Source organism: Oncorhynchus clarkii, chromosome 7, assembly GCF_045791955.1.
Source record: "Oncorhynchus clarkii lewisi isolate Uvic-CL-2024 chromosome 7, UVic_Ocla_1.0, whole genome shotgun sequence".
In the NCBI taxonomy this organism is placed as follows: Eukaryota; Metazoa; Chordata; class Actinopteri; order Salmoniformes; family Salmonidae; genus Oncorhynchus; species Oncorhynchus clarkii.
Genome location: NC_092153.1, coordinates 39,468,749 through 39,488,150, shown reverse-complemented (window position 1 = coordinate 39,488,150; position 19,402 = coordinate 39,468,749). Strand labels below are relative to the sequence as shown.

Genomic DNA, 19,402 nt, shown 5'->3' with positions numbered 1-19,402 from the left:
TTCTAAATATAATTGTTAGTTCTTAGTTGACCCTGCTTGTAAATGGGGGCTTTTGTGGAAGAGAATGGAAAATGCAGGACAGTTATTACTATTTTTGGTGTTTTTTGTGATTGCATTTATTAAAAATTTGCATCAATAATAGAAATATGCAACACCTGAAAGAATTGGAAGAACACAATTTTGAGGATTGGATATAAAACAACCATTGTACTGGAAATACTGATTTTTGTTCTGTAAACTACTGGCCTAGGATAACTTACTTTTAGGTGGTATGCTGTATTCAAATGAGTAATGGTCAGCTCAGCTGTCACTGAAGCCAACAAAGAGGTTTCTCATCCTGTGTGCTGTGAACAGAATGCTATCTTCTAAAAATGCCAGTTGGAGTAATGTGCAGTGCATTATTTCCACCAGGAGGCCGGGGAGGCGCTAAGGAATCTCATTGGTCTCATCTGACCCCTGGGTGAACAGCGTCACAGGCGATGTGTCATTCTACCCAGATCTTGTTGATCACTAACCTCATTCCCTCCCGTCTGTCATGCAATTCCACAACTAGAGCATGATTATAGAGAGATTATCATTTGCAGCGGCGTATGGAGCAAAATAGCTGTTAAAGCTGCCAGTGGTTTTGCTCAAAAATCGACTTTTTCATCATTTTGGACAGTATGTTCACAGTAGGCAAAATGTCCCTTATCGCTATGGCTCTGCCAGTGATGACCGTCCTCCTCTCCTCCTGGCAGGGTAAGTCTTGACGATGGTTCTTGGTTTTTCGAACAGGCCGCGGCACTACGATACATTTCTGGATACAGTTTACACGTGTTGCAAGAATGTATCCATAAATTGTAGCGGTAGACGAATCCACTAGAGACATGGGGCTAATGTATCCAGATAATGCCTCGACGTTCTAAGGGGTGTCCAGACATGATGCATTTTTTCCGGATGTGTCACCTATATTTATTATAGACCTTAATGTATGTTTTGTGTTTTTATTTATTCAAGAATTTCCAGTGCTTGTCTCGAATGAAATGCGAAACGCACGATAGCCAAATAGTCTCACGCCTACATAGACAACTGTTATTCTGGCCTATATTTGGTCATTTTATCTCGAATATATGTGCCGTTCATTAAGTATACATAATGTTTATTAATCACAAAATAGTCTAACCCGTATTCGAACCCAGTGATGTCAAAGCAATGAATAATTGTCAGAAGTGATCAGGGGAACATCAAATTTAAATTTGATTAGATACACGAAATCAATTGATCAATCCATCGACTGTTACATTATTCATTTAATTATATTTACAGTATATTGCACTAAATGGGGACTGACCTAATTTAAATGAACATACTTTCATATGACATGGACTCAGATTCCTTTGTAGTTGGTTCTAGTAATGGGCATTCCGAGTATTTTCGGTGAGCCGGCCTATTTGGCTCCTTTCATGTAAAAGAGCCGTCTCATTTGGCTCCCGAATGGCTTTTCGTTCAAAATCGATCGATCTAGGACCAAAGAAAAAAATGCAGATCTCTAAAGTAAAGCCCCCAAAGTAGGCTACCATTATGTCAGATCGTGAAATGCGCGTTCACGTATTGTTTTTGTCCTGAGTACTGATTAGATCACCTGGATAATTTATTTTTCATTTTTAAGGATCTGCTAAATGAGCGTGGACTAGAATGATTCGCTCTCCCCACTATTTACAGTTTCTGTAGTGAGGATTCACCCTCATTAGATACTTGTAACTAATCTACAGGTAATCGTTGTTTTGAGCTCAAAGCAGAAGTAACTATGTAAAATGAGGGAGCCAAACGAACGGCTGTTTCACCGATGCTATTCGGTTCCCGACGTTCAAAAAAGAGCTGTTAGTTCGCGAACCAACACATCCCTAGTTGATTAATCTGTAGTCACTTAGACCAGAAGGAAATTACATTAATTTGGGAGGTAGTGGGGCACCTATGCAAGTGGCATAATTACCTATAACCCTTTTATTTATTTTTATTTCACCTTTATTTAACCAGGTAGGCCAGTTGAGAACAAGTTCTCATTTATAACTGTGACCTGGCTGATTACACTTGAGACTACTCAGTGGACTTAATATATTTAGTGAGACACCAAATAGCCCATTGGCTCCATCTCAACACATAATTACTGTGTAATTACACTTGGAGGTTGAAGAATGACACAGTAAAAATGTTCAGTGGTTACATGCATTAGGCTGTCCTGTAGGGCCTGACGCTATATGTCCGTCAGGTGCATTCAACTCTGACCCTATGAGATCCGGAGCCTGCTGGGTTTCTGTTCTACCCTCAAACTCAACTCTGGACCTTGAAGCCAGTTCCACTGCATTTTTTTTATTTGTTCCCCTCCAATCAGGGACTGATTTAGACCTGGTACACCAGGTGTGTGCAATTAATTATCAGGTAGAACAGAAACCCAGCAGGCTCCGTATCTCGTAGGGTCAGAGTTGAATGCACCTGACCTATGTATAGCATCGGGCCCTATACAGGGCAGCCTAACGCACATAACCACTGAACATTTTTACTGTGTCATTCTTCAACCTCCAAGTGTAATTACAGAGTAATTATGTGTTGAGATGGAGCCGATGGGCTGTTTGGTGTCTTACTAAATATATTAAGTCCACTGAGTAGTCTCAAGTGTAATCAGCTTTCTTTTGCCTCCGTCAGTCCACCCTTCTGAATCTGTCTTGTCTGGCTCTGTCTGTTTCTCCTTGTCGGTATCTGCAGTAGGTGCCACTGATGACTGCTTGTGGTACGTGGATAAGAATGGTACGTGGCACAACGGTATCCCCTGTCCCCCGATGACCTTCTGTTGTGGGAATTGCCACAAGCGCTACTGTTGCCTGGACGGCCTCAAGAGGATCACTGAGAGGGAGCAGAAGCGTTGCGTGCTCTTCCAGTTCAGGTGTGTGTTTGCGTGACTGGCTCACTAAATGTCAGAGTACACATGGGTCATATTCTGCTAATTGATTACATTGCTACCCTCAGCACTATATTTCTCTCTGAGAAACCGCCCAGAAGCGGCCCTCTTCCAGGGGGGCCGGAACTGATTGAATCGGCCCTGAATCGTGTGCCGGACTCGGCCCGGAGTCAAAATGAACGATTGCCCAGAATCGGCCCAAGTACATCGTTTCCGTCTAACAGAATTCAGCTGACTTTGCCAGCATCTTACCAGAATCCACCCAGAAGTGTCCAGATGCTAATTTAAATAAATGTATATAAAATTACCCGATTTTAGTAATTTTAAATATTACTACTATACATTTTATACATACAAATAAACCCATCCACAAAAAAAAACATTTTATCCTGGAGGAAACACCATACACCTGGTGACCGTGTCAGCGTGCATGCGCCTAGCTCGCCACAGGAGTCTCTACAGCGTGATTGGACAAGGACATCCCGGCCCTCCACGAACTCGGACAACGCTGGGCCAATTGTGCGTCGCCTCATGGGTCTCCCGGGCGCAGCCAGCACGGACCTCAAACGAGCATCTGTAGAAACACAGTTTTGTACAGTTAAATACTACAATACTACACAGGACTCTTAAAGAATGTCTTTAAAATGTTAATTGTATTTTCTGATCACAGAAACAATGAGGATTGTAAAATTATGAAATGTTAATTAGATAAAGCAACCCATGTAATTATCCGACAGAGAGTCGCCCCGAGCCTCAAGTAATACATTTGGGCCAGATAACTCACACCGGAATCGGCCCGAGCTCAATCCCTGCATCCTAGCCATAAGTAATACTGCCGAAGGTGGCCCAGGCTCGGGCCACATGATGTCGGCCGAGTCTGAAGCTCGATCCAGTGTGCTAGCTGGGCATGTATCAATACAGTTTAGTGGTCACTCTGTATTCCCTCTCGGAGATTGGTGTAATGTTGAGGTAAGTGACCTTGCATCTGAGAGGACACAACACTACAGATTTTTTTCACACCATAAAAAGCTTTCATCATCACTTAACACCACTGAGCACACTGGGAGCAGTAACACCCAACTGGAGATCAGGGTGGTTTCCAGTAGGGAGAAGATGTGATTTTAAAAATGTATTTCACCTTGGAGTGAAACGGAGGTACTTTTTTAAAACTTTGTGGTATCCAAATGGTAGTTACAGTCTTGTCTCATCACAGCAACTCCCGTACAGACTCGGGAGAGGCGAAGGTCGAGAGTCGAGCCCAGACTCGAACCAGGATCTCTAGTGGCACAGCTAGCAATTGTGATGCAGTGCCTTAGACCACTGCGCCACTCGGGAGGCCTTTAACTTGTCTTTGACTCATTGTTTTTGCTTTCCGTTCGTCCTAATGAGCATGACCCAGTTTGAAAACACCATTAAGGTGAAGCAGAAGAGTCCTCTGCACCTACTACTATACTGAAATAAATATAAACGCAACATGCAACAATTTCTACGATTTTGCTAAGTTACAGTTCATATAAGGAATTCAGTCAATTGAAAAAAATTCATGAGGCCCTATTCTATGGATTTCGCATGACTGGGAATAAGGATATGCATCTGTTGGTCACAGATAGACAAGGCATGGATCAGAAAACCAGTCAGTATCTGGTCGGCCCGAGCTCAATCCCCGCATCCTAGCCATAAGTAATACTGCCGAACATCTCCTTCGCATAGAGTTGATCTGGCTGTTGGTTGTGGCCTGTGGAATGTTGTCCCACTCCTCTTCAATGGCTGTGCGAAGTTGTTTGATATTCTCGGGAACTGGAACACGCTGTCGCACATGTCTATCCAGAGCATCCCAAACATGCTCAATGGGTGACATGTCTAGTGAGTATGCAGGCCATGGAATAACTAGCTTCCAGGAATTATGTACAGATCCTTTTGACATGGGGCTGTGCATTATCATGCTGAAGCATGAGGTGGTGGATGAATGGCACAACAATGGGCATCGGGATCTTGTCAAGGTATTCAAATTGCCATTGATAAAATGCAATTGTGTTCATTGTCCGTAGCTTATGCCTGCCCATACCATAACCCCACCGCCACAATGGGGCACTCTGTTCACAACGATGACATCAGCAAACCGCTCGCCCACATGATGCCATACATGCGGTGTGCTGTTGTGAGACCGGTTGGACGTACTGCCAAATTTAGTAAAACAATGTCGGCTTATGGTAGAGAAATTAACATCCAATTCTCTGGCAACAGCTCTGGTGGACATTCCTGCAGTCAGCATGTTAATTGCACACTCCCTCAGAGCTGCACATTTTAGAGTGGCCTTTTATTGTCGCCAGCACAAGGTACACCTGTGTAATGATCATGCTGTTTTAATCAGCTTCTTTACATGCCATACCTGTCAGGTGGATGTATTATCTTGGCAAAGGAGAAATGCTCACTAATAGGGATGTAAACAAATCTGTGTGCACAGTTTGAGAGAAGTAAGATTTTTGTGCGTATGGAACATTTATGGGATATTTTATTTTAGCTCATGAAGCATAGGATCCAACACTTTACATGTTGCGTTTATATTTTTGTTCAGTGTATGTTACGGGAGGTCAGAGATCTGGCAGTGTGGTGCCAGGACAACAACTTTTCCCTCAACGTCATCAAGACAAAGGAACTGATCATGGACTACAGGAAAGGGAGGCCCGAGCATTCCCCCATTCACATCGACAGGGCTGTAGTGCAGCGGGTCGAGAGCTTGAAGTTCCTCGGTGTCCACATCACTAAGGATCTATCATGGTCCAAACACACCAACACAGTCGTGAAGAGGGCATGACAACGCTTCTTCCCCCTTAGCAGGTTAAAACGATTTGGCATGGTCCCTCAGGTCCTCAAATTATACAGCTGCACATTTTGAGAGCATCTTGACTGGTTGCATCACCGCTTGGTATGGACTCTGCTTGGCATCCGACCGCAAGGCGCTACAGAGGGTGCACCAAGTCTGGAACTAACAGAACCCTGTACACCCTCCCCTCCCCCCAGTGATAAGACTAAATAGTTAGTCTGGATAGCAATTTGGTTAACTATTTTACTATTTGCATTGACCCTTGTTGCACTAACTTTTTTGACTCATCACATATGCTGCTGCTGCGGTTTATTATCTACCCTGTTACCTAGTCACTCTATTCCTAGTTATATGTACAGTTGAAGTCGGAAGTCCAACACTTAGGTTAGAGTCATTAAAACTCGTTTTTCAACCACTCCACAAATTCCTTGTTAACAAACTATAATTTTGGCAAGTCGGTGAGGACATCTACTTTGTGCATGACACAAGTCATTTTTCCAACAATTGTTTACAGACAGATTATTTAACTTATAATTCACTGTATCACAATTCCAGTGGGTCAGAAGTTTACATACACTAAGTTGACTGTGCCTTAAAACCGTTTGGAAAATTCCAGAAAATGATGTCATGGCTTTAGAAGCTTTTGATAGGCTAATTGACATCATTTGGGTCAATTGGAGGTGTACCTGTGGATGTATTTCAAGGACCACCTTCAAACTCAGTGCCTCTTTGCTTGACATCATGGGAAAATCTAAAGAAATCAGCCAAGACCTCAGAAAAAAATTGTAGACCTCCACAAGGGAGCAGTTTTCAAACACCTGAAGGTACCACGTTCATCTGTACAAACAATAGTACGCAAGTATAAACACCATGGGACCACGCAGCCGCCATATCGCTCAGGATGGAGACACGTTCTGTCTCCTAGAGATGAACGTACTTTGGTGTGAAAAGTGCAAATCAATCCCAGAACAACAGCAAAGGACCTTGTGAAGATGCTGGAGGAAACGGCTACAAAAGTATCTATATCCACAGTAAAACGAGTCCTATATAGACATAACCTGAAAGGCCACTCAACAAGGAAGAAGCCACTGCTCCAAACCGCCATAAAAAAGCCAGACTACGGTTTGCAACTGCACATGGGGACAAAGATCATACTTTTTGGAGAAATGGTCTGATGAAACAAAAATAGAACTGTTTGGCCATAATGATCATCGTTATGTTTGGAGGAAAAAGGGGGAAGCTTGCAAGCCGAAGAACACCATCCCAACCGTGAATCACAGAATCATGTTGTTGTTGTGCTTTGCTGCAGGAGGGACTGGTGCAATTCACAAAATAGACGGCATCATGAAGAAGGAAGATTATGTGGATATATTGAAGCAACATCTCAAGACATCAGTCAGGAAGTTAAAGCTTGGTCGCAAATGGGCTTTCCAAATAGACAATGATCCCAAGCATACTTCCAAAGTTGTGGCAAAATGGCTTAAGGACAACAAAATCAAGGTATTGGCGTGGCCATCACAAAGTCCTGACCTCAATCCTATAGAACATGTGTGGCAGAACTGAAAAAGTGTGTGCGAGCAAGGAGGCCTACAAACCTGACTCAGTTACACCAGCTCTGTCAGAAGGAATGGGCCAAAATTCACCCAACTTATTGTGGGAAGCTTGTGGAAGGCTACCTGAAACGTTTGACCCAAGTTAAACAATTTAAAGGCAATGGTACCAAATACTAATTGAGTGTATGTAAACTTCTGACCCACTGGGAATGTGATGAAAGAAATAAAAGCTAAAATAAATAATTATCTTCTATTATTCTGACATTTCACATTCTTAAAATAAAGTAGTGATCCTGACTGACCTAAGACAGGGAATTCTTACTAGGATTAAATGTCAGGAATTGTGAAAAACTGAGTTGAAATGTATTTGGCTAAGGTGTATGTAAACTCCCGACTTCAACTGTACATATCTACCTCAATTACCTCATACCCCTGCACATCATCTCGGTACTGGTACCCCGTACCAAGTTATCGTTACAGATTGTGTATTTATTAATTGCATTATTACCTGTTATTACTTTTCTATTATTTCTCTATTTTCTTTCTCCATTGTTGGAACGGGACCTTAAGTAAGCATTTCACTGTTAGCCTACACCTGTTTTTTACGAATCATGTGACAAATACAATTCATAACGCTTCTTAGTTTAAGAGTGCTGATATAGGATCAGTCACCTCTGACCATGTCGTCGTATTCATTATGATCTAAAAGGTCAAACTGATCCTAGGACAGCACCCCTATACTATAAGACGCTTTGTGAATAGCTGAGCTGAGGCAGAGATGGGACTGGATAGCAGTTTATGAACCTTGGAACTATGGGGTCACAGGGTAACTCTGTGGATGAAACAGTTGGTAATTGCTGTGTTGATACTTTTGCACGTAATGTTAGAATGAAGTAGATCATGTGTTGATATTACTCTGTGGAAGCTTTTAGAAAGAGTCTGAGGTGGTTTCCCCTCCCTTCCTCTCCTAGCCCTACCACCATCGCTGGTATTGCTTCGTCCATCCTGCTCTTCGTGGCTATCATTGCTACCATGGTGTGCTGCTTCATGTGTTCCTGCTGTTACCTTTACCAGCAACGACAGCAGCGTGGCAGGACTCCCTATGACGGTAGCATGATGGATAATTGCTAACAGAATGTGTTAATATGACAGATGATGTGTGTATACAATGTGGTGTTTTTCGCAAAATTGTCATTTGGAATTGCAGTTGGGAAGGGTTTGAAGTCTGCCTGCTTTTGAATGTTATAATGTCAGACGGAGTTATAATGTCAAAATAATTTGGGACTTATACAAGGCGAAAATGGGGATGGGGGGGTTCTTTGAATTAGTGCGATCATCACAGTATACCGTATTCCTATATTGACTCAATTATATGCTTCAACCTCAGCCCAGCACATCCCAATGGCCAGCTACCCTGTGGAGCCCATGTATGACGCTTACGGCAAGCCGCTGGTGATGGGACATCCTGATTATCAGCACCCTGGTTACCCAATGGCACCTCAGTATTCTGGCATGCCCCAGCCATACCCCATGATGCAACCCGGGCCATTCCCCCCGTACCCCATGGCAGACCCTGGCTACCCTCAGGGAGGTAAGAGGACAACCTGAAACACCTTTATGATCACTACTGAGTGATGTGATTTGTAGACGAATGCCATATCAGTGTCTGAAGAGTAAACACAATCCTGAAGCACATTTTTTAGAAAAAGACAGATAATTGTATTCTATGTCACAGTTGAAGCTTTTACTGTTGTGTGTGTTGCAGCACCCCCTCCTTACTCCCCGCCACAGTACACTCCCCACCCCGGTCACTGATGGGATGAAAGCAAGTACTGTACATGGAGAGGAGAAACAAACTAAGCACTGCTTCAAGATGAGAAGGCGACCACAAGAAGGCAACCATGGCTCCGGCTCTCCTAGCGGTTGCCTCGTGAAAGATAACCAGAGGCACTTTATTGTCCTTTATTTTCTACGTCCTTTAAAGGAACAGGAGCATATGCTGAGTTGGGGGTTCTCCTGTCTGTCCTGGCACTGAACTTGATTCCTACTGACAGTCTAATGTGGAAAATGTCACACCATTCCAAAGTGAGGTTAACCCACCTGCATCCTTCATCCGTGCACTTACTCTGACATCTATCCCTCGCAATTAGCGTAACCCAAGACGGCGTTCTTCAAGGTCACATGCTTTGTTTGACATGAATTCTCTGCTTAAGACGTTTGACTTGAGGAATGGTGAACGTCTGTCTATCACATGTTTGCTTGGCTTTAATCCGGTAGTGGACAGAGCGAGGGTCATACCTGAAGATAACAGGGTGTGCATGAGAGCTGGTTGACTCTTATCTGTTGTATTAAAGTCAGAATGCTCAGAAGAGTTGACGGCTCCTCTCGCTCTGTCAGACCCCTTTTAGTCAGCTCTCTGTGGGGATTTCTTTGTTAACTCATGCTCAGCTTGTCTTCTGTAATAGATTAACATTTACTTTATATATATTCGAACGTCAGTTAGACAGTACATGTTCTGCTACATACCAATTTGTCATGGTACTCAAGTTGTCAGAAATACGTTTATTTATGAGTGGAATCTGTGGGAATGTTAATTTTCAGTAATATATCCAGCCAATATTTAACTTAAATAACACATCTGAGCCTCGTGTCATCGTGAATTCAAGGAACTGTTTCAAGACACATTTTGTCGACAATATTTGAACATGTCTTATTATTGTTGTAACAGACACAACTTTTTTTAGAAATGTTTGACCATGAAATGCTTCGAGCATTTCCTCACACTGTCTTTATTTTTGGCTATGATCTTTTTCTCTGAGCCATTGTTGTGCCCCTTGTAGGATGTTGGAACTGTACAGTAGAGCCTGACGTGTTGAGCATGTTGTACAGTTTACTATTAGTAACCACTGAAGGGCTCGTCCCAGGTCAAATGTGTCGGATCAGGTGACATTCTATTTTACCCACCCTGAGATTCTTAACAGATTTTTCTATGGAATCATTTTGAGAGTTTTAGCATATTTGTTCAGAGAGGAATGATGAAGCAATCGTGCAATAGATATACAGATTCTTCTTGGCCAGCCCGTGTTTAAACGTGTCAATGTAAAACAGTGACATACTCTTATTCATAAACCCTATTGATATTTTATTATTTGAATTGGATTACTGTAATGTTTATTGTCAACATGTAAAGTGTACATGTTGTGGGTTGAGAACGTTTGAACTGTTTAGAATTTCTGCATACATTTGACCTAGAGTGTGAGTCTTACTAATAGATCAAGTTGACCCTGATTTTAAACAAATAACACAAAAACAATTGTACCCTTTAATTTCTTTATTGAGAAAATTGATCCAACATTACATTTCTTCGTTGGAAAAAGTATGTGAACCTCTTAGATTAATCATCTGAATTAAGTGTATTAAAGTAGTCAAAAGTGTAGTATTCGGTCCCATATTCCTAGCATGCAGTGACTACATCAAGTTTGTGACTTTATAAACTCCTGGGATGCATTTGCAGTTTGTTTTGGTTTATGTTTTGCCCAACAGAAACGTGGCGGCTTGTCTTTTTGGAGTCACTTTTATTTTTAGGTAAGAATAGAGCATGTTTTTGAACGTTTCCACATTCATGTGGATGCTACCGCCATGATGGATAATCATGAATAGATCATGAATGATGTTAAGTGAGAAGGTTACAAACGTCTTATCTACTCAATTAAAAATACAATTACTCCAGTCATCATTCCCCATTCGGTTACTATTGGGAAGAACATCATCCAAAACCCGACAAAAACAAACTGCAAATGCATCCAGAGTTTTTGTAGTCACAAGCTTGATGTAGTCATTACATGCTAGGAACCAAATACTATACTTTTGACTACTTTAATACACTTAATGCAGATGATTAATCTAGAGGTTCACATACTTTTCCTAACAAAGAAATTGAATGTTGGATCAATTGTCTCAGTAAAGAAATTTAAAAGTACAATTGTTTTTGTATTATTTGATTTGGTTCACATCTATTATGACATTTTAGGTAAAAATGTAAGCAGAAATACAGAAAATCACAAGTTCACAAGCACATAATTGAAAAAAACTTTCTAAATTTTGAATGCAAATTTTTTTTGGTGTACATTTTACCAGAGCGTAAATCACATTTGTTACTAGTAGAACAGTTCCCAGCTCTTACTTGTTGGTTGTCTGTTGTTTAATGGATGGTAAGACATTGTAATACAATAAGTGCTATGTTTTTTTTCTTTCGAATAACATAAATTATAACTTTGAAATGTAAAATCCAGCAGACTACTGTCGTGTATTGCATGGTGCACTTTCAAATAGTTAACAAACAAACAACCCTTTTGATGTCAATGATATCATTACTGTGAGTGTGTGGAACTTGAGTTTATTAGGAGAAGTTTGGGTGATGACGCCCTCTTAGAGGTGGATTCTGAATCTAGTTGGAAGGCAGAAAAGTAAGTATTGGCTTTCAAACCCAGTCAATTTATAATTGAATGAATCAAATTGCGGAGGCTATGACAGTAATGCAATTTTACTACAGCATTTTGACCACTAGATGTCCTTAAAATTGATACTTTGCAGCCAAGTGAAAAATCTGTTTTACATTAAAAAATATATTTGTGAACTATGTCCTATGAACACGATGTTGCACTTTGTTGTAACAATTTTCTTACGTATTTTGTAGTCATTAGCTTGTTATTAGTTATTAGCTCATTCAACTATGTCATAAAACACCTCAATAGAATAGACACCTCTTCAAAGCCTACAAATTCAACTTTCATTGTTTAAACAAAAATATATAATTGTCTGTGTTCATTGAACACCAAACCCTCTTGGAACTAATGCTGTAATCATGAAAGAGGAAGTAGCACTGTGTTATACCATGCTTTGGCATTTCTCATAAACTCAGCCCTTCCCATTGCCTTTAAAGGACTATGTACCCTGCACTAAATATGGACATGCAGTTTCAAAGGATTTCAAAGAATGTCCCAGCCTTTCAGACCAACTTTCATGATAGACTAACACACTCCATACTGGTACCCTGACTGCAAGCCCAGTCTCAAGTCCTCCCTCTTAGCACCAGGATTGAGGCCTCTGGTGGCTTCTCAGTGAGACGGACACCACCTTCGGCCCATGGGGAGATTCTGCAGGCTCCTACACTAGGAAAGCACACTTTTCTAAAGGAGACACCGTACAGCTTGTAGGCTACGAACTCTTTTCATCTGTTCTGCTGTGAGGGTGTTTTCTTCTCCAGCCAGAGGCGACCATGTCCAGGAGGAAGGTGAGGGGACTGACGCGGACGGGGCGGCAGGTGAGCGAGGACCCTGACCTGGATGTCCTTTTGTCCAACCTGTCCCCTGAGCAGATTGAGGAGCTGGAGAAGGAGGTATTGGTGGCCCCCAACCTGGATCCCAATGAGGAAAGAGCCATAGAGCAGCCTGCCACTAACACTGTCCGGGACCGGGATGCTAAGCTGGACAGCCGGGAGTGTCCAGGGAAGCTCAGCCAAAAGGAACAGTCTATTGAGGTATGATTACTAAACGTCGAGTCATACAGTGGAACTCCCCCACAGTTCATGTTTATTATGTGTGAGACAGAGTTGGCCTGAAGTCCACCTTGTGAGATGTTTTACTGACACAATCTGTCACCTTAATTGTTTATCCTATGTTTTTCTACCCGGTTGATCCCTTACCTGCCTCTTTTGCTAGGGTATGTTTAATCTCAGGGATACTGACAAAATTGATTGTGGTGGAAGTTAATCACATCCTCTCAGACAGACATCCGCTCCACCCGTTTCACTTATTTACTCTTATACGGTAACAAGCCTCATTCTGGTCAATAGGACTGGCTGTTGGAAACCAGATAAAGAAATTACAATTCAAAAATGTCTGAAAGATAGTTCCTTTACGTTCCTGTTCCTTAAACGGGTATTTTAATGATCCTTCTGAAATATTCCCCTGCCAACTGGATGTTCCAGCAGTTCATAAACGGTGCTCCGCTGCTGTTCGTTCTTATGGCAGGAAAAAAAACACTCACGTATACCTTTCACATTCTTCGCACAAGTCCCCTTTGGTAAACAGAGAAAATGCTTAAAGATGCAGCCATCAAAGCAATCTTGTGCACAGTGTCACCTGATTTTGCTATCGCTTTGTAGTTTATAGGTCAACGATGAGTTTGAGTTTGTTTTTAGTGGACAGCTTTTTTTGACGCAGGGCCCCGCCGGGTAGGGAAAAACAGAGCCAGGGGATAACTGTTGGACGTGTATAGAGAAGAGCACTTCAAATGATGGATCCGGGGCTCTGTGGAGCTCCTTAATCCCGGCATGATGGAATTCCTTGGTTGATTGCTCCTGTGCTGCTCAATGCCTTTTAAGGAAACATCTGCCAGGGCTGCAGTCTCGAGCAAACCAAACAGATGGAGCAAGGCTCACAACTGAAACACTCAGAGTAGCTGCTCCGCAAATGCATTTCTGCACTACTAACAGACTCCCCCCGTGCACACTGTAAACACGCGGTGTCTATCGTCAAGTTTACATTACACGCTGTGGTCTTATGTCATGGCTTATGTCGTACTGTGCTCTCCATGCCAACAAGTTATGCTTCACACATAGACAAGTTGAGCACAAACAAAGACTCGTTTGAATACCTGATATTTCTCGAGAACACGAATGAACTAAATGCATGTTTTTGTGTAAATCGTTAGAAACAGCAAAGGCAAGGTTAGGTCATCATGGACACAAACTGATTTGTAGCTGGTGGACAGGCGTATGATTAGTCATGTTGATAGGGCTGTTGGTGGTCATGCAGTGATGACCATAACAGGCAAGGCACATTACGACTGAGAACACATCACTCTAATTGGATTTGACAGTAGAAAACGATTAGATTCTTGTGTAGATTATTGAAAGTCATGTAAGTGTATGCTTTTCCGATTCACTTCATGTGGAAACGTCCCTATGTCATGTTTCTTCTCCTGCAGGGGGAACCCAAGAAGGAGAGCCGGAAACAAGAGTACCTGAGGAAGATGGGCCTGAGTCAGGAGGGGAAAGAAGGAAGGGGGATCAGAAGGCAATCAAGTATCACAACAGAACGAGTGAACAAGATGGAGGAGAGAAATGACAAAAGACCAGACCGCACTAAAGAGGACAGGGTCAGCCTGTCCAATAGATATAGGACAGAGGAGAGCAAAGACAAAGAAGTGAAAGAGACCCCTAGAGAAAGATTCAGGAGAGAAGAGAGGAAGGACGCTGAAGTGAAAGACACAACTGGAGACAGATCCAGGAGAGAGGAAAGTAACGACAGCGATGTAAAGGATACAACTCGAGAAAAATACAGAAGAGGGGAGAAGAGGGACGGTGATGTTAAAGAAACGGCTAGAGACAGATTCGGGAGACAGGAGAGTCGGGACCGTTTAGAGAAAGGGGATGCCAAGGAAAGGGAGAGGAACGAGGACAACAAGCTTATGGAGACAAGAGACAGGAGGTTGAGCACCAGTAATAAGACAAAGGAAATGATCTCCAAGTTACAAGAGAAGAAAGAAAACGAGGCGATCAAGGGGAAAGAAAGAAAAGAGGATATGAAAAAAAGAGATGAGAACAAGACAAGGGGACTTGTGTCAAAGTTTGTGGAGAAGCAAAGTCGGGTTGAAGAGAGTCAAACAGACGATAAAAAAAACAGAGTGGAAGAGAAGGACAAGCCAGGGAAGGACAAGTCTGACTCGAAACTTGAGAGACAACAGTCGCCAGCCGAGAAGGAGAGCGGAAGTGAGAAGCAAGTGGAGAAGGAAGATCCCAAGGAGAAAGCGAAAGAAGACGGTAAGGAGAATAAGAAAGATGTGGGGTTAAAGCGTAAGGAAAGTATAAAAGAGAAAGATAGGAGGAGTATTAGAGACAAGGAAAGAGAAGAGAAAAGGGAAACTGAGGAGAAAAGGGGAAAAGATGCAAACGAAGGACTAAAATCCAGCAAGGGTGAGGAACAGCGTGGGAATTGTGTGACGAACAAGAGCACACCGAGCAAGACCAAAGTAGAGGAAGAAGAAGACGAGGACTCCAGCATGTTCAGTGACCTCATAGAGCAAGTTTGCAGCAACGACCCCACCATGACAGAGCTCAACGTGAACAACTCGGAGGTCATCAAGGCTAAAACACTCATCCAGTTTGCAGAGGCCTTGAATAAAAACACCCACATTAAGACTTTTGCCCTGGCCAACTGCCGTGCTGATGACCACGTGGCCTACGCCATTGCGGGCACCTTACGCACCAATACGTCTATCACAAGCATCAACCTGGATTCCAACCTTCTCACCCCCAAGGGTATAATGGCCCTGATCCAGGCCTTGCAGAAAAACACTACACTCACCGAGCTGCGCTTCCACAACCAGAGACACATCTGCGGAGGCAAGACAGAGATGGAGATGACCAAGATACTGAAAGACAACACCACCCTCCTGAAGCTGGGCTACGGCTTTGAGCTGGCCGGCCCACGCATGACCATGACCAACATCCTGAGCCGCAACATGGACAAGCAGCGACAGCGGCGCCTACAGGAGCAGAAGCTGGCCCAGGCCAACGGTGAGAAGAAAGGGATGCTGGAGGTGCCCAAGACTGCTGGGGGATTCCTCAGGGTTTCCCCCAAGGCTTCCCCTAAACCCTCCCCACACCCCTCACCAATGCCCTCCCCAAAGTTGACTCAAAAAAGAGGACCAGGAGGGGGCCCTCCTCCACCCCCTCCTCCTGGGGGCCCACCCCCACCTCCACCCCCCATGCTGGACATAGACTCCCTGCGAAACTCCCTGACGCCCGCATCACAGAGGAAGATGGATGATAAGGCCAACAAAGCCGGTGGTACGAACTCTAGGGACCAACTCCTGGACTCCATTAGGAATACCAATATGAAGAAACTGAAGAAGGTAAGATGGGGCAAAGATCCATTGCTGATAGACATTGAAAGAGTTAGGGTTGGCAGGGATGCTCAGTCACAGATTGTAACACATTTATACGTAACTTCAGAAAGTATTCACACAACCCTTGACTTTTTCCACATTTTGTTGTGTTACAGCCTGAATTTAAAATTGATTACATTTAGATTTTGTGTCACTGATCTACACACAATACCCCATAATGTCAAAGTGGAATTTTGTTTGTAGAAATGTTTTAGAAATGAATAAAAAATGTAAAGCTGAAATGTCTTGAGTCAATAAGTGTTCAACCCCTTTGTTATGGCATGCCTAAATACGTTTAGGAGTAAAGATGTGCTTAACAAATTGCATAATAAGTTGCATGGACTCATTCCGTGTTCAATAATAGTGTTTAACATGATTTTTGAATAACTACCATATCTCTGTATCCCACACATACAATTATCTGTAAGATCCCTCAATCGAGTAGTGATTTTCAAGCACAGATTCAACCACAACGACTAGGAAGTTTTTTTCAATGCCTCACGAACAAGGGCGCTGATTGGTAGATGTGTAAATAATTCTAAAGCAGATGCTGAATATCTCTTTGAGCAAAGTTATTAATTAGGATTTGGATGGTGTATCAATACATTCAGTCACTACAAATATACAGACATCCTTCCTAACTCAGTTGCCGTATAGGAAGATAACTGCTCAAGGATTTCACCATGAGGCCAATGGTGATTTTAAAACGGTTACAGAGTTGAATGGTTGTGTTATGAGAAAACTGAGGATGGATCAACAACAACGTAGTTACTCCACAATACTAACCTAAATGACAGAGTAAAAAGAAGGAAGCCTGTACAGAATAAAAATATTCCAAAACATGCATCCTGTTTGCAACAAAGCACTTAAGTAATTCTGCAAAAAATATGGCAAAGAAGTTACATTTTTGTCCTGATTACAAAGTGTTATGTTTGGGGCGAATCCAACACAACACATCACTGAGTACGACTCTTAATATTGTCAAGCATGGTGGTGGCTGCATCATGTTATGGGTATGCTTGCCATCGGCAAGGACTTGGGAGTTGTGGGGAAAAAATAAACAGAATAAGCACAGGCAAAATCTTAGAGAAAATCCTGGTTCAGTCTGCTTTCCAACAGACACTGGGAGAATAATTCATACTTCAGCAGAACAATAACCTAAAACACAAGGCCAAAGCTACTTAAATTTGCTTTGAAAATCTATGGCAAGACTTGACAAAGGCTGTCTATTAATGATCAACAATCAATTTGACAGAGCTTGAAGAATTTTTAAAATAATAACTGTCAAATATTGTACAATCCAGGTGTGCAAAGCTCTTAGACTTACCGAAAAAAGACTCACTGGTGTAATCGCCGTCAAAGGTGCTTCTACAAACTATTGACTCAGGGGTGTAAATCCTTATGTATATTGGTTCCATTTTCAATAAATTTGCTAAAATATCTGAAAACATGTTTTCCCTTTGTCAGTATGGGATATTGTGTGTAGATGGGTGAGAAAGAAATCTGTTTAATCCATTTTGAATTCTGGCTGTAACACAACAACATGTGGAATAAGTCAAGGGGTACGAATACTTTCTGAAGGCACTGTATATGCATACAGTATCCATACACTCTCCCCTCTCTTCCTACAGGTTGCGGTACCAAAACTGTTGCAGTAATCCCCTGGAATGGAGAGTGAAAGCCAAGGAAGAGGAAGGACACAGATCTCACGGAGGATCGAAACTCCAACACATCCCACGCACAGACTGACACCCAGTCTTACCACTGTGCTGCGGGATGGATAAGGCAGGCAAGCAGAGAGTGAAAATTGAGATTTCTATTGGATGTACAGCCTTCACTGTGCCACGAGTTCTCTCCTCAAACTTAACACTGGACTGCAGGGACCCCGTGGAGGGAGAAGAGGGCAGAGTTTTGCAGCAGGACGTGCCCTGGGGTCCTAGTTGTCTGCCATTGTCTGTGTTGATGCTTTTCCTGTCATTTGCACTAGATTATGAAGCAGTTCATAAGGTGACAAAAGCATATGATATGTAAGATGTGGGGGCGTGTACAATTCTATAAAAAAAAAATATATACAAAACTACTTTAACATTCATTGAAATATTGGATGGTAATTTGACATTTTATTTGTTTGTGGAGGGAATCACTTGGAATTTTGCCCAAACTGCTGATTCTCCATGGCATATTATCAGGGAATTCAAATGGGGTTCGATTTCAGCAATTCACAGGGGGAGAAAGGGTGGTTTGTAATGTGTGTCATTGCCATATCTCAAGACTGACATCTCAGGCAAAGTTTTACACATAAAAAGCAACCTAGAATCCCAGTCTTCTTAGAAAGACTCAGGAAGGAAGTAAAGTTTTTGGGGGATTTAAGTATGGTCAACCTTTAAGTACTAACAAAGTTATACAACAACGTTTAGTAATAACAATGTTATTTATAAATATATTTTCATACATTTTGCTCAAAATAATGATTCTAACATAGAAAGAAATGAGAATGTCAAAAGCAAAGAAAACAAATCACAGAATACTATATACAGCGACAACAATGCAAACATATTCCAGGCTAGATGTCTTACTACAAGTCAAGTCTTACGACTAAAGATTTTAAAACAGTTTATTTTATTACCATGGCAGAGCAAAATGAATGTCTCTTTCAGTGTGATGATATTGTACAGAGCGGTTTGCCACTCTAAAAGTGACTATTGACTATTGCATGCATAATGTGGTTTCTGTTTCATTTTGGACTTCATTAATATGTTACAGAGCCTATAAAAAAAGTAATGGTATGTTTGCAATTAAAAGTGTCATATAATACACTTTATTATAATAACTTCACAATCAAGTACATCTTCAAAAAAAAATAACATGAAGATACAGGATGGAGACACATCTGTCCATTATTTGATGGTAGTCTAATACAGTACAGTAGGCAACTGATACATTTACTGTATTTTGTTTGAATGTTTAACCTGTACATACAATATTTTCCTTTCAGGTGGACATTTCCTCGGTTTTCAATGTAATATATCTTAATAATACAATTTATACTGCTTGAGAAATATTAAGTTGTCTATGTCAGTCTGTCTATTGATTGGTTGACGGAATCAGAAATTATTTCCAAAATCTATATAAGATATG

The 19,402-nt window shown here is 41.9% G+C and overlaps 2 protein-coding genes across 2 annotated transcripts; both read left to right on the top strand.

The window, feature by feature from the left end:
* Positions 1-466: 466 nt before the first annotated feature.
* On the top strand, positions 467-11,603 carry LOC139413275 (protein shisa-4-like). The gene is made up of 5 exons (XM_071160462.1): positions 467-738; positions 2,743-2,920; positions 8,284-8,420; positions 8,700-8,903; positions 9,078-11,603. The coding sequence occupies exons 1-5, from the start codon at positions 663-665 to the stop codon at positions 9,125-9,127; spliced, it is 645 nt and encodes a 214-aa protein (XP_071016563.1). The 5' UTR covers positions 467-662; the 3' UTR covers positions 9,128-11,603.
* A 744-nt stretch (positions 11,604-12,347) lies between these two features.
* Positions 12,348-19,323, top strand: LOC139414231 (leiomodin-1-like). The gene is made up of 3 exons (XM_071162128.1): positions 12,348-12,851; positions 14,303-16,231; positions 17,896-19,323. Exons 1-3 carry the CDS (start codon positions 12,591-12,593, stop codon positions 17,920-17,922), a joined length of 2,217 nt encoding a protein of 738 aa, XP_071018229.1. The 5' UTR covers positions 12,348-12,590; the 3' UTR covers positions 17,923-19,323.
* The last annotated feature ends 79 nt before the right edge of the window (positions 19,324-19,402 follow it).